A 14,932-nucleotide genomic window follows, 5' to 3' on the forward strand; every position below is an offset into this window, starting at 1 on the left:
TTCTGGCACAAGAACAGACATATAGGCCAATGGAACAGAATAGAGAACCCAGAAATTGACCCAAGCCATTATACTCAATTAATATTTGACAAAGGAGGCAAGAGCATACAATGGAGTCAAAACAGTCTCTTTAATAAATGGTGCTGGGAAATTTGGTCAGATACATGCAAAAAAATGAAACTAGATCACCAACTTACACAATACACAAAAACAAACTCAAAATGGCTAAAGGACTTGAATGTAAGATGGGAAACCATAAAAATCCTACAAGATCCATAGGCAACAAAATTGCAGACATATGTCGTAGCAATATCTTTACAGACACAGATCCTAGGGCAGGAGAGACTAAGGAGAAAATAAACAAACAGGACTACATCAAAACAAAAAGCTTCTGCACAGCAAAAGAAACCATCAACAAAACAACAAGAAAGACCACTGCATGGGAGAACATATTTGCCAATGTTATCTCCAATGATGGTTTAATATCCAACTTTTACAGAGAACCCATACAACTTAACAAAAGGAAGATAAACAATCCAATCAAAAAAATGGGCAAAGGACCTAAAGAGACACTTTTCGAAAGAGGACATTCAGAAAGCCAAGAGACACATGAAAACATGCTCAAAGTCACTAATTATCCGAGAGATGCAAATCAAAACAACAATGAGGTACTATCTCGCACCTGTCAGAATGGCTATCATCAACAAACCAACAAACCACAAGTGCTGGTGAGGATGCGGAGAAAAAGGAACCCTCCTTCACTGCTGGTGGGAATGCAGACTGGTGCAGCCATCGTGGAAAACAGTATCGCGTTTCCTCAAAAATTTAAAAATGGAATTGCCATTTGACCCAGTAATACCACTTCTAGGAATATATCCCAAGAAAACAGAAACACCAATTGGAAAGGATATATGCACCCCTATGTTCATAGCAGCACAATTTACAATAGCTAAGATTTGGAAACAGCCTAAATGCCCATCAGCAGATGAGTGGATTAGAAAACTATGGTACATCTACACAATGGAATACTACGCTGCTATAAAAAAGAAGAAATTCTTACCATTTGCAGCAACATGGATGGAACTAGAGAGCATTATGCTAAGTGAAATAAGCCAGTCAGTGAAAGAAAAATACCACATGATCTCACTCATTTATGGATAATAAAGAACATTATAACCTGATGAACAAAAAGATAGATACAGAGGCAGAGAAGCATCGAACATACTGTCAAATTACAGCGGGAAGGCTGGGGAGAGTTGCGGGGGGGGGGGGGGGGCGGGGGGAGAGGGCGGAGGTAAGAGATCAACCGAAGGACATGTATACATGCATATAAGCATAACCAATGGACGCAAGACACTGGGGGCATGGGGAGGGGGCATGTGCCAGGGGGTAGGGAAGGACGGGGAAGGTCAATGGGGGAAAAAGGATACATATGTACTACTATTTGTAATACATCAAACAATAAAAAAAATGAACAGGACTAAAGCTTTTGCATCAACAGAACCAAAAGGTGACCAACGAAATGGCAGTACATATTTACAAACAATACCTCTGATAAAGAGCTAATATCCAAAATACACAAAGAACTCACACAACTCAACATCAAAAAATAGAAAACCCAGTTACAAAATGAGCAGAGGCCCTGATCGTGTGGCTCAGTTGGCTTGAGTGTTGTCCCATACTCCAAAAGGTTATGGGCTTGATTCCTGGTCAGGGCACATACCTAGATTGGGTTTTATCCCCAGTCATGACACATTCAGGAGGCAACCGATCAATGTTTCTCTCTCACATGGATGTTTCTTGCTCTCTCTCCCCACCTCTCTAAAAATCAGTAAAACATATCCTCAAGTGAGTATTTTTTTTAAAAATGGGCAGAGGAAAATTCCCTGAATAGGCAATTTTCTAAGGAAGACATGCACATGGCCAACAGATATATGAAAAGATGCTCAACATCATTAGTTATAAGGGAAATGCAAATCCAAACCACAATGAAATACCACCTCATACCTGTTAAAATGGCTATTATCAATAAAACAAGAACTAGCAGTATTGGGAAAAACATGAAAAGGGAACCCACGCACACATTGGTGGGTATGTAAATTGGTGTAGCTAACTATGCAAAACAGTATGGCGATGCCTCAGAATATTAAGAATAGAGCTACCATAAGACCTAGCAATCCCTCTTCTGGTACCTATCCCAAAATTTTCAAAACAACTATTTGTAAGGATATGTAATTCCTGCAGCATTATTCACAATAGCCAAGACATGGAACAACCTAAGTGTCCTTCCACAGATGACTGGAGAAAGAAGATATGGCACATATGGTGTAAGTACTGTGGAATATTGCTCAGTCATAAAAAACATGAGATATTGCTATTTGCAACAACATGGATGAGAGTATCATGCTAAGTGAAATAAATCATATGTGGGATATAAAACCAAAAGCAACAAACAGCCTGGCTGGAGTGGCTCAGTTGGTTGTCATCCCGTGCACCAAAAGGTTGCCGGTTCGATTCCCAATCAGGACACATACCTCGGTTGCAGATTTGATCCCCAGTTGGAGTGCCTGCAGAGGGTAGCCAATCGATATTTCTCTCTCACATCTATGTTTCTGTTTCTTTCTCTCTCTCCCCCCCCACCGACCCCAAAGCATATCCTCAGGTGAGGATTTTTTTTAAAAAGGCAATAAACAGGCCAGCAACTGAGCTCCAACCTCGCCCGCACCCTGCCCTTTAGGGGCTGTGTTGAGCCCCAGCACTTCTGCCTCCCCCAGCTCCCAGGCCTCTCTGGAGCCTGCTCTCAGCGCCTCCACGGAGGCGGCCTCCTGAGGGTCTAGTTGTGGCGGCCTCCAGAGCTGACAGGCCAGGCCGGGATTGGTGGCCACAGAAAGGTGAAGCAACTGCTGAGGGAAACTCAGAGGACATGAAACTGTAAGAAGGCACCACCCGGAGTCCATCTACTCTCCGCGGGGAGCCCCAGCCCGAGGAAAACTAAAGAGGCGTAGGAGATCCATGACTACCCCGGGACACAGCGCGATGCCAGACTCATAAGGACATGAACAAAGAGTTCCATGCCCCATTGGAGGATCAGGCTAAGAAAAACAATGACTTTGGGGGCAAACAAACACGTGAGGCCAAGGAACTTCCCCCAGGAGACAGTCCAGTAGTTGATAACGAGGGTGGAGACAATCGTCCTTTAAACCCACATGACAGAGCAGTGGGGGAGGCAACAGCGAAAATGCTGGACAAATATAAAGATGGCATGGAAAGGCCTCTTCTTACAAAGAGAAGAAAACTCATCATGGAAGCCAATGCTCGCCTGGAAACCATTACCCAGAAGCATGGAGACGGCTACAGGAAGTGGCAGGAGCCAATGGAAAAGCTTTATGATAAATACGAAGAGCAATTAGAGACTTTGTTTCAAAGCTGGAGAGAGCTCTGCAGAACATCAAGTTAGAAGAGCAAAAACTGAAGAAGTCGTTTCTCAAGCCACAAAAGTGTTCCCAAAAGCTAGAAATATCCTAAACCAGAGCCTGCAAAATATTAAAGGTGCACGTGTCCAGTTCATACAGGATATGGCATGCTTAAAGATAAATAAAGAACAGCATGTTTTGTGGTGATGAACTCCTTTACATGCTGTTCTTTATCTTTAAGCATGCCATATCCTGTGGGCATGGGGTGGGGTGGGGAATCAGGTGAAGGGGAGCTATGGGGGGAAAAAAAAGAGGAACACCTGTAATAATCTGAATAAAGATTTATTAAAAAACAAAACAAAACAGCATGTTGCCAATGAAACAAAAGAATTTAAAGATGAATTGGCCCAACTGCACAAAAAGCTCATGAATGATGCTCAACTGTAAGATCTGGCCATTATTAAACTCTGTTAACCAGCTAGTTGAGGACTCCGAAGAAAGAACTGGAACTTAAGTTACATAATACAAGTATAACATTAGCTTTGTTACCGTGGTTTAAAATTTTCTAGTTGAAATCAGTACATCTTGTTTACCATCAACTTGTTTGTTAAGTGCAAGAATCCTTGTCTGTTAAGCACTGAATGAATCCTAAACAGTTATGTGGGTAGCAGCAGTTCCACAGTTAGATGTAGGAAGCTTGCAACACTTTGGTAGCAATGGAGGTTTTTTTGTTCCTAACACTGTCAATTAACCATCAGCAATAAGTCAACATAATGTTAGGTTTTGGCCCCAGCAAATTTGTATCAATCCCCTAAGGTAGAAAGAGGGAGTATGGAATGTTGCATTGTTCTTATTTAAGCAAAAATTTAAAAAAGCATATCACGCCCCCCCCCCCCCACAAAAAAAGACAATAAACAGCCCAGCTCGTTTTGCTCAGTGGACAGAGCGTCGGCCTGCAGACTGAAGGGTCCCGGGTTCGATTCTGGTCAAGGGCAAACGCCCAGGGTGTGGGCTCGATCCCCAGTAGAGGGCGAGCAGGAAGAAGCCAATCAATGATTCTCTCATCATTAATGTTTTCTTTCTCCCTCTCCCTTCCTCTCTGAAATCAATAAAAATATATATTTAAAATAAAATAAAATAAAATAAAATAAAAAGACAACAAACAAACAAAAAACCTCATATATACAGACAACAGAATGGTGGTTACCAGAGAAGAGGGGTTGGGGAAGGGCAAAGAAAGCAAAGGGGGTAAAATATATGGTGACAGAAGGAGACCAGACTTCAGATGGTGGGCACACAATAGAGTCTATACAGATGCAGTAGTATAAAAATGTATGCCTGAAACTTACATAATGTTATTATGAACCAATGTCACCCCAATAAATTTTTTAAAAACCATATTGTTAGAACACAAAAGTTTTTAATACTAATCATTCCAAGCTTTATAACTATTAATGTTACAGCTTCTCAACATACTGCCTGATTAAAGTGCTGAAGGCATCACAGGCTCCCTCAAATTTTTTCCCCAACCCGTAGAAATAACCAAGGTTTCTCCTTCACTAAAAGTACATTCTGCTCATAGTTCCTATTAATAAAGCAATTTATATTTGCTAAATAGACACTCATTAATTTGAACAAATTAATATTGCTAAAGCAAAAACCCAGCAACTTACTTAATTCATAAAAACATGTATCTTCCCACTGGAATTACCTCCGGCCAAAATATACCGAGTTGAATGCATAGCATTGATGGAACACACAGAAACTAGGCATTCTCCACCAAGAAAAGAATGCACCTGCTTTCCTGTCTCATGGAAGATTTCCACCTGTCGTGGATAGGCCATGCTGCCAACTATGACACAGTCTTCTTGTTTAGGGTCCCACACAGCTCGGAACCTGGTCAGCCATCGCCCAGTATTGGTGTTGTGCCTAGTGAAAAAAAAAAAATTTTGTAAAAGAGAGTAAATGTTAAATAACTCAAGGTAGAAGCAGGCAAAGAGTAAAGATGGCATTGCTCCTAAATGCTGGTTTTCTCTGCCAAGTTTCTTTTTTTTTTTTTATAGTAGGTATAGCTTTATCCCACAGATTTTCTTTTTATATATATATATTGATTTCAGGAATGAAGGGAGAGGAAGACAGAGACAGAAACATCAATGATGAGAGAGAATCATTGATTGGTTGCCTCTTGCACGCCCCCTACTGGGGACCAAGCCCACAACCTGGGCATGTGCCCTTGACTGGAATCGAACCCGGGACGCTTCAGCCCACAGGCTGACGCTGTATCCACTGAGCCAAACCAGCTAGGGCTGTGCAAAGTTTCTTCTCTTTAAGTTACTGAGTTACCATCAACCTAATCTCATCCTTCTTATAAGACTTAAACTCAGGAAACAGACAATGTCTTCTGTATTTTTGATTGTCAGTGCTGAGTACAGTGGTTTGTTCTCAGTGGACGGTCACTGAGTGTCTATTGAAATAGCATTTTTTTGTTCACTGTTTCCTAGCTCAACAGACTTTCCTCCTTTTTTTAGCACATACAAATAGAAGAAGCCCTAGAAATAAGAAATATATAATCTGGTTATCACTGTTTTAACAAGAGCTGCTATTTCCATATTTGTATTCCCCTGATAACAAACCCCCAAATCAATTATATTCCATACATCTCTAAGCCAAAAAATATATTTGAGACTCAAAAAAAATCCTAAGGGATATCAGAAAATGTCTGCAAAAAAATGAAAATGAAAATACAACATACCAAAATTTCTGGGATACTGTGAAAGCAATACTTATAGGAAAATTAATAGCAGTAAGCCCTTACATAAAAAGATTTCAAAATCAATAACCTAACTCCACCTCAAGGAACAGAAAAAGGAAGAATAAGGAAAAAACCTTACTACACCTCCAAGAAAAAAAGAATAAACTAAACCGAAAGTTAGCAAAAGGAAAGAAATCATAAAGATTAGAACAGAAGTAAATAAAATAGAGAATAGAAAAACAATATAAAAAACTAAGAGTTGGTTTTTCAAAAAGATCAATAAAATTGAGAAAACCTTAGCTAGATTAAGACAAAACGCAAATAAATAAAACCAGAAATAAAAGAGGGAACATTACAACTGATGTCACAGAGATAAAAAGAACTATAAAAGAATACTATGAACAATTATATGCCAACAAATTGGATAACCTAAAAGAAATGGATAAATTCCCAGGAACACACAACTTATCAAGACTGAATCATAAAGAAATAAAAAAAATCTAATAGACCTACAACTAGTAAGGGGATTAAAACAGTTATCAAGCATCTCCCAAGTGGCTGGAGTAGGGGGTAAAAAGAAAAGCCATTCAACTAAAAGAAGACAAACAATTCAATTGAAAAATGGGCAGAAGACCTGAATAGACATTTCTCCAAAGAGGACACACAAATGGCCAAGAGACACATGGAAAAATGCTCAAAGTCACTAATCATCAGAGAAATGCAAATTAAAACCACAATGAGATATCATCTCACACCTATCAGAATGACTCATCAAAAAAATCAACACCACCAACAACAAAAAAATCAACAAACAAAAATTAACGAATCCGTGCACCAGGCCTTTAGTATGCATATAAAATCTTTGGTTAATCTCTTCCCACCCTCCCTGCTTCCCTCTGAGATTCGTCAGTCTGTTCCATGTTTCCATGCCTGTGCAATGAGGGTCTGCCCCTGGTGGTCAGTGCGCATCCTAACTACCGGTCAAATGGTCGCTTTGGCGTTTATATATATAGATATGCATAGCCCATGGACATGGGCAATAGAGTAGTGAATACTTGGGGGTTGGGTAGGGGCTGGGAGGAGGGGGGCAAAGAAGGGGTGAATGGGAGATATTTGCAATACTATCGACAATAACAAATATATTTAAAAATGGAAGGAAAAGTTTTTAAGTAAAATACTTTTAAAAAAAGAAAGAAAAGCCCAGCCCTGGCCAGGTGGCTCAGTTGGTTGGAACATCATCCCATACACCAAAAGGCTGCCAGTTCAATTCTTGGTCAGGGCTCATACTCAGGTTGCAAGTTCAATCCCCAGTCGGAGCACGTGCAGAAGACAAATGGTTAATGTATCACTCACACATCGATGTTTCTCTTTCTCTTTGTCTCTCTCTCTCTCTCTCTCTTTGTCTGTCTCTCTCTCTCTCTCTCTCTCTCTCTCTCTCTCTCTCTCTCTCTCTCTCTCTCCTTGGGTGAGGATTTAAAAAGAAAAGCCCAACAAAGAAAAACCCAGGACCAGATGACTTCACTGGAGAATTATAACAAACATTTAAAGAAGAATTAGCACCGCCCTAGCCGGTTTGGCTCAGTGGATAGAGCATTGGCCTGTGGACCCAAGGGTCCCGGGTTTGATTCTGGTCAAGGGCATGTACATTGGTTGCGGGCACATCCCCAGTGGGAGGTGTGCAGGAGGCAGCTGATCGATGTTTCTCTCTCATCGATGTTTCTAGCTCTCTATCCCTCTCCCTTCCTCTCTGTAAAATATCAATAAAATATATTTTAAAAAATAAAAAATAAATAAAAAGAAAAGCCCAACAAAGAAAAACCCAGGACCAGATGACTTCACTGGAGAATTATAACAAACATTTAAAGAAGAATTAGCACCGCCCTAGCCGGTTTGGCTCAGTGGATAGAGCATCGGCCTGTGGACCCAAGGGTCCTGGGTTTGATTCTGGTCAAGGGCACATGCCTAGGTTGCAGGCTCAGTCCCCAGAAGGGGGCATGCAGGAGGCAGCAAATCAGTGATTCTCTCTCATCATAAATGTTTCTATCTCTCTCCCTCTCCCTTTCCCTCTCAAGTCAATAAAAACATAAAAAAAATAAAAGAATTAGCACAAGTGCTCTTCAAACTCTTTCAAGGAATTTAAGAGGAGAGAACACTTCCAAACTACCTACACCCTGATATCAAACCCAGACAAGGGCTCTATAAGAAAACTAAAGATTAATATCTGTGATGAATATTGATGCAAAAATCCTCAACAAAATATTAGCAAACCAAATTCAATAGCATGTTAAAGGATTATACACCATGACCAAGTTGGATTTATATTTGGAAAGCAAGGATGATTCAACATATAAAAATCAATGTAATATAATACACATTAACAGTATGAAGGACAAAAGCCATATGAGCATCTCAACTGATGCAGAAAAATTATTTGACAAAATTCATTATCTTTTCATGATAAAATCACTCAACAAACTGGAAGAGAAAAACAATCTCAACATAATAAAGGCCATATATGAAAAGTCCACGGCTAATGTCATACTCAACAGTGAAAGACTAAAAGCTTTTACCTCTAAGATCAGGAAAAAGTCAAGGATGCCCACGCATGCCACTTCTATTCAACAGAGTACTGGAAATCTGGTAAAACTAGAAAACTGGGTGGGACTAGAGACACTGATCAACTTGTGGGTCATTCACAACTTCATAGGTAACGTGAAGTGTCCTGCACATGAAGTGTCACCACTGAACCAATAAGCATTTGATTAGGGGGACACATTCTGAGCATCACATGACTGTCAATTAGATAAGAAAAAAATAAAAGGCATCCAGCCAAGTTGAAAAGGAAAAAGTAAAATTATCTCTTTGCATGACATGATCTTTTATGTAGAAAATCTTAGTACACACACACACACACAAAAAAAAAAAAAAAACCCCTGTTAAAACAAAGATACAGGCCAAAACCGGTTTGGCTCAGTGGATAGAGCGTCGGCCTGCGGACTGAAAGGTCCCAGGTTCGATTCCGGTCAAGGGCATGTAACTTGGTTGCGGGCACATCCCCAGTAGGAGGTGTGCAAGAGGCAGCTGATCGATGTTTCTCTCTCATCGATGTTTCTGACTATCTATCCCTCTTCCTTCCTCTCTGTAAAAAATCAATAAAATATATTAAAAAAAAAAAACAAAAAACAAAGATACAGGATACAAAATCAACACACAAAAATCAGTTGTATTTCTTCTACACACTAACCATGACCAATCTCTACCAAAAGCCCAATGATATGTTTTGCGGAAGGAAAAACCAAAAATTCTAATATTAATATGGAATCTCAAGGGATTATGACTAGCCAAAACAATCTTTAAAAAGAACAGCCCTAACTGGTTTGGCTCAGTGGATAGAGCGTCGGCTTGTGGACTGAAGTGTCCCAGGTTCGGTTCCAGTCAAGGGCATGTACCATGGTTGTGGGCACATCCCCAGTAGGGGGTGTGCAGGAGGCAGCTGATCGATGTTTCTCTCTCATCGATGTTTCTAACTCTCTCTCCCTCTCCCTTCCTCTCTGTAAAAAATCAATAAAATATATTTTTTTTAATAAAAAGAAGAAGAACAAAGTAGGTGGCCTCAAATTTACTGTTTTCAAAACATACTAAGAAGCAACAGTAATCAAGACACTGTGATACTGGCAGAAGTACAAACCAATGGAAAAGAACAGGAAGCCCAGAAATAAACCCTCATGTATGTGGTCAAATGATCAAGAGTACTAAGACCACACAATGAGGAAAGGACAGTCTCTTCAACAAATGGTGCTGGGAATACAGTACTGGATATCTACATGCAAAAGGATGAAGTTAAACAGTAAAAATTACTCAAAATGGATTACAGATCTAAACATAACACCATAAACTATAAAACTCCTAGAAGAAAACATAAGGAAAAAGCTTCAGGCATTGCATTTGGCAATGATTTCTTGGATATGACACCAAAATCACAGGCAACACAAGCAAAAATAGACAAATAGGATTACATCAAACGTTAAAACCCCTTTCTTATTAAAGAAGTTTGGACTACAGAAAATCACATTTCCCACAGCTACTCAATGCTGTTAACTTTTAATAACAATACCTACACCAGAATCATCACCCTAGATCCGTGGTCGGCAAACTGCGGCTCGCGAGCCACATGCGGCTCTTTGGCCCCTTGAGTGTGGCTCTTCCACAAAATACCATGGCCTGAGCGAGTCTATTTTGAAGAAGTGGCGTTAGAAGTTTAAGTTGAAAAAATTTGGCCCTCAAAAAAAATTTCAATCGTTGTACTGTTGATATTTGGCTCTGTTGACTAATGAGTTTGCCAACCACTGCCCTAGATAAACGTTTTAAAAATACAAATTAGAAACTAATAAACTAGAATAAAGTTTGAAAAGAAAATTAAGAAATTTGCGAAAAAGAAAACTAGTATACTTAAATATAGTCTCTACGGACTATAAAACTCATAAAGCTACAATCAACATATATTGCTCACCCTGTCCCAACTTCATAAATACTGATAACAGGATGTCTAGGAAAAAGGCATGGAGTAAAGTTTGGTGTAGAATACATACATTAAAAGTAGCAGATGTAAAAAGAGGGTAACAAAAGAAATAAAGTGGTAGGATGGGGAAGCACTTGAAGTCCGGAAGAAATAGGCCCAAATAGAGCTTCCGCTAGCCCAGTGGTCGGCAAACTGCGCTAGCCTCATCAACAGGTGAGTAGTCACAGTCTTCTTCAATAATATAACATGAATAATGCATGTTGGAATAAAGTCACTCGCCTTAACCAAAAATAACCACCCAGCTTCTGACTAAAAGAGGCTGAACCTCTTTATAAATACAGGGAACCTGAAAGCAAGAACCCTTCTGGATAGGAGAAGAACTAACAACCTGGGACGCTTACAAACTATAACACAAAAATCAGACCTATTACACCTCTTTGACAATCAGGTGTCTAATGTATGTATTCCAACAAATAGTTCATGGTAATTCAGGTTCTGCATTATTTGGCATCGGGAAACCTACCTGATGGTGGTGAGGAGAGGAATCTGAGAGGATATGCAGCTACTGTCAAAGATTCTGCAAAATAAAGAACAAGAATAAAGTAACACTCTTTATTATTTCTTGCAAATTTTTATGAAATAACATCAGTGTATTTAATAACCTTTTCATTGGTTCATAACATGAAATGATTATTTTAAAATATATAGAATCAGTATCTAATAAACCTCAGCTAATATATTTAATGAAAGTTACAAGAAATATGGTAAAATTTAGTGCTTACTGTGTATTGTGAAATAATTTAAACACTATTACGCCAAACTTAAAATGTACATTCTAAACTAATAATCTGGGTAATAAAACTATATTCAGATTCACAGTAATACACTAGTAGGTCATACATAGGGATGTGGTCTAAAAATGCACCAATAATCTAAAAGCACATGCATGTATCAAGAGCAATTTCCCTATGAGGCTCATCAGTTGAGGGCCTGGTAAGCGTCATTTCCAGGTGCAGGCAAGACTAAGACCCAGCCAAGGGGAGGAGTTCTTGTGGGGCAGCTGGCGGAGTCCAGAAGCCTCCACCAGATACCCTGGCAGAAGAAACAAACCATATCGCCACCACCTTCCCCTTCTTTTTGTACCTAGCTATTCCAGTAGTTTCTTGAAACTAGAGCTTATTGCCTGATTAGATTGCTAGAAATCCAAATCCCTAACAGCTAATGTAACAAGAGTAAACTCTACAGCACAAATGTACAGGAATGGGATAAATGGCAGCTGTTGAGACAAAGGATACTGTGTGGGTGGAAAGGGAACACTGAACTGCCACTGCCTGGTGACTGAATCTCTTAATGTACCACCTGGTAAAGCTCACAGAATTTGCCAGAAATTAAGTGGGTACCTGCTACATACTGCAGACCAAGCTCTTCCCAACAGATGGGTCTAAACAGAAGTTAGGTGCCTTTCTACAGCCTGGTTCACAGTTTATATTCAACAGATCCTTGGTGAATAAATAATGAATGAATTCCAAAATCACATAAGGTAAAACTCTCATAAACTGAGAAATGCTTGCAAATTAAGCAAAATCAGGGACTTAAGAAAAAAACAAAATCATTTTCCTTTGTGGTTGCATTATTCTCCACATCTTTTTATTGGCATTATTTTTTATTTTTGGTTCAACGGGTTTTTAGTCTACTTTTAGGAAGTCACTATAGAAAGGTACCAAAGCTGAAACCATAAAACTGTATCTACTAGCTCGTATAGAAGCCCAATTTTTGCGATCTTTTCTGCCTGTCCATGGCCTGGGACTCTGCAACTTCCATTCAGCACTTCACTTGTAAAACAGAACCTACTATCACCAAAGTAAGAGCTTCTCCCTGTGCTAACATTACTTCCCTTTCAGGATATCACAAGCCTGCTTTCATTGCGATATCCAGGAATATTTAGTGCTGAAAGGGAAGCCCAGCATCTATTCCCCAGCATAGCTATAGACCTTCCTTGTCAATCTCAAGGAAATTTCCAGGCACAAAAACTAAAGAGAAAAAAAAACCAAAGACCCATCAAATATAGGTCACTGATCTTCCGGAATCTAGATATAGCTATAAACAATAACACTAGTGATTGAACAAGGAGCAGTAGTAAACAAAGCTACTGGTTTATTGGCACAGTAGCTACAGGCACTTTAGATTCCTTAACATATCTCTGTCTTCCCAATTTACCTCAGCTTACAATCAGCACATGTGGTTACTACTCTGTTACCAGTCAGAGGTGAAAAATAAGCAGAAGCGATGCTCTTTGTGTGTTCAGACAAAGAAATCAAAGGCTGGCTTCCCTTGGGATTCAGGTGCCTTGCATCATAAATATGAACATCTCTGTAATGGAAAGAATAAGTCTTGGTGTTACCACAGTACATGTAATAAACCTCTAGGATAGTGCTAGTCATAATTAGAGAAACACTCACTACATTCGAGAACAGTTAAGACAAAACCCTCTAATCTTCTGCATTAATTTTACAAACACTAGTAAAGATTTAAAATATTACAAAAATTCCGAAACTACAGCATAACAATGGAACCAGTGGGTATTGAGATGGGAGTCTACTTGGTTTTCCAATCTCTCCAAGAAAAAAATTAACACAGACCAACAAGTTATAAGGTCACATAACTTTTTTTTTTTACAAGTTTTCTTCTCAAAAGACTAGAAGTAAATGCATTTGATGCTAGGGAAAACAAAAATGTATGCTTGTTTCAATACTTTAACTATTAATTAAATCCAAAATATTTTTTTAAATACTCAAAAATACTGTGTAGAAAAAAATTTATTCAGCTGTATCACAAAAGTCAGATGTCTTTAACAACCAAATTGAAATATTATCCCTAACATTAAAAGACCTATATCATAGCCCTAGCTGGTTTAGCTCAGTGGATAGAGCATCGGACTGTGGACCAAAGGGTCTCGGGTTCGATTCTGGTCAAGGGCATGTACCTTAGTTGCAGGCTTCTCCCCGGCCCAGGCACTGGTCAGGGCTCATGCAGGAGGCAACCAATTGATGTGTTTCGCTCACATCAATGTTTCTCTTGGTCCTTCCCTCTCTTTTCCACTCTCCCTAAAAATCAATGGAAGAAATATATCCTCGGGTGAGGATTATCAAAAAAACAAAAAGACCTATATCATAGTCCTGGCCAGTATGACTCAGTTGGTTGAGCATCATCCTGTGCACTGAAAGGTTGCCAGTTTGATTCCTAGTCAAGGCACATAGCCAGGTTGCAGGTTCGATCCCGGTCGGGGTGCGTGCAGGAAACAATGGATCAATATTTCACTCTCACATCAATATTTCTCTTTCTCTTTCTCTCTTTCTAAAATCAATAAAAGCATGTCCTCAGGTGAGGATGAAAATAAAGGTCCTAAATCATAAAATTTTATGAAGAACGTACCTCAATCCTGCAGTTATGAAATAGTGTCTATGCACTGGGTGGACATGAACAGTTCTTATTTTTCCCAAAGAAGAATTGATAAGTTTCTCAAAAGAAGTTCCAGGTGTCCGTCTATCCACCAATGACATCCTTCCATCCCAGTGTCCTACTATTAAAGTGGAGGCATCTTCTGCCAAGAAGTCAAAGGAGGAAAAGCTACTTCCCTCGTTTCTATAGACCTAAGGAGATAAGTAGCAATCAGCTTTATATAACTCTTCTTCTAAAGAAAGTCAATGCATAAAATCTTTGACTTAAAAAGTTATGAAACACTTTACCCAACTAACCTCATTTATCCTCCACCATCCCCACAGGAAGGACAGGACAAAATGATTGTCCCCATTTACAGAGATGGAAACTAAGGCACTAATCAGTTGTGAGAAAATGGCCTGTCCACCCATGCACGGCTACATCCCAAATCTCTTAAGTCCAATAAACCTCAGTTGCAAATCTACCCTGTGAAACATACTAGGAAATGGATTAAATCTGAATTCTACCCAATTTAAATACCTTAATATACCAGGTAACTTAGCCAATAAATTCCAAAATATATGGCTGAATGCTCACCTACTCTTTTTTTTTTTTTAATATATTTTATTGATTTTTTACAGAGAGGAAGGGAGAGGGATAGAGAGTTAAAAACATCGATGAGGGAGAAACATCAATCAGCTGCCTCCTGCACACCTCCTACCGGGGATGTGCCTGCAACCAAGGTACATGCCCTTGACTGGAATCGAACCTGAGACCTCTCAGTCCCCAGGCCGATGCTCTATCCACTGA

At 39.5% G+C, this 14,932-nt stretch overlaps 1 protein-coding gene across 1 annotated transcript in view; it reads right to left on the reverse strand.

Moving 5' to 3' along the window:
* Positions 1-4,818: 4,818 nt before the first annotated feature.
* WDR76 (WD repeat domain 76) overlaps positions 4,819-14,932 on the reverse strand; it is a 36,315-nt gene continuing 26,201 nt past the window's right edge. The window contains exons 10-13 of the mRNA XM_080672789.1: positions 14,117-14,334; positions 12,902-13,054; positions 11,208-11,261; positions 4,819-5,342 (exon numbers count right to left, since the gene is read on the reverse strand). Coding sequence (XP_080528915.1) covers positions 5,087-5,342; positions 11,208-11,261; positions 12,902-13,054; positions 14,117-14,334 — 681 coding nt within the window. The 3' untranslated portion in view covers positions 4,819-5,086. The remainder of the gene's footprint in view (positions 5,343-11,207; positions 11,262-12,901; positions 13,055-14,116; positions 14,335-14,932) is intronic.

Source organism: Plecotus auritus (genome assembly GCF_963455305.1).
Source record: "Plecotus auritus genome assembly, chromosome: 1".
NCBI lineage: Eukaryota > Metazoa > Chordata > Mammalia > Chiroptera > Vespertilionidae > Plecotus > Plecotus auritus.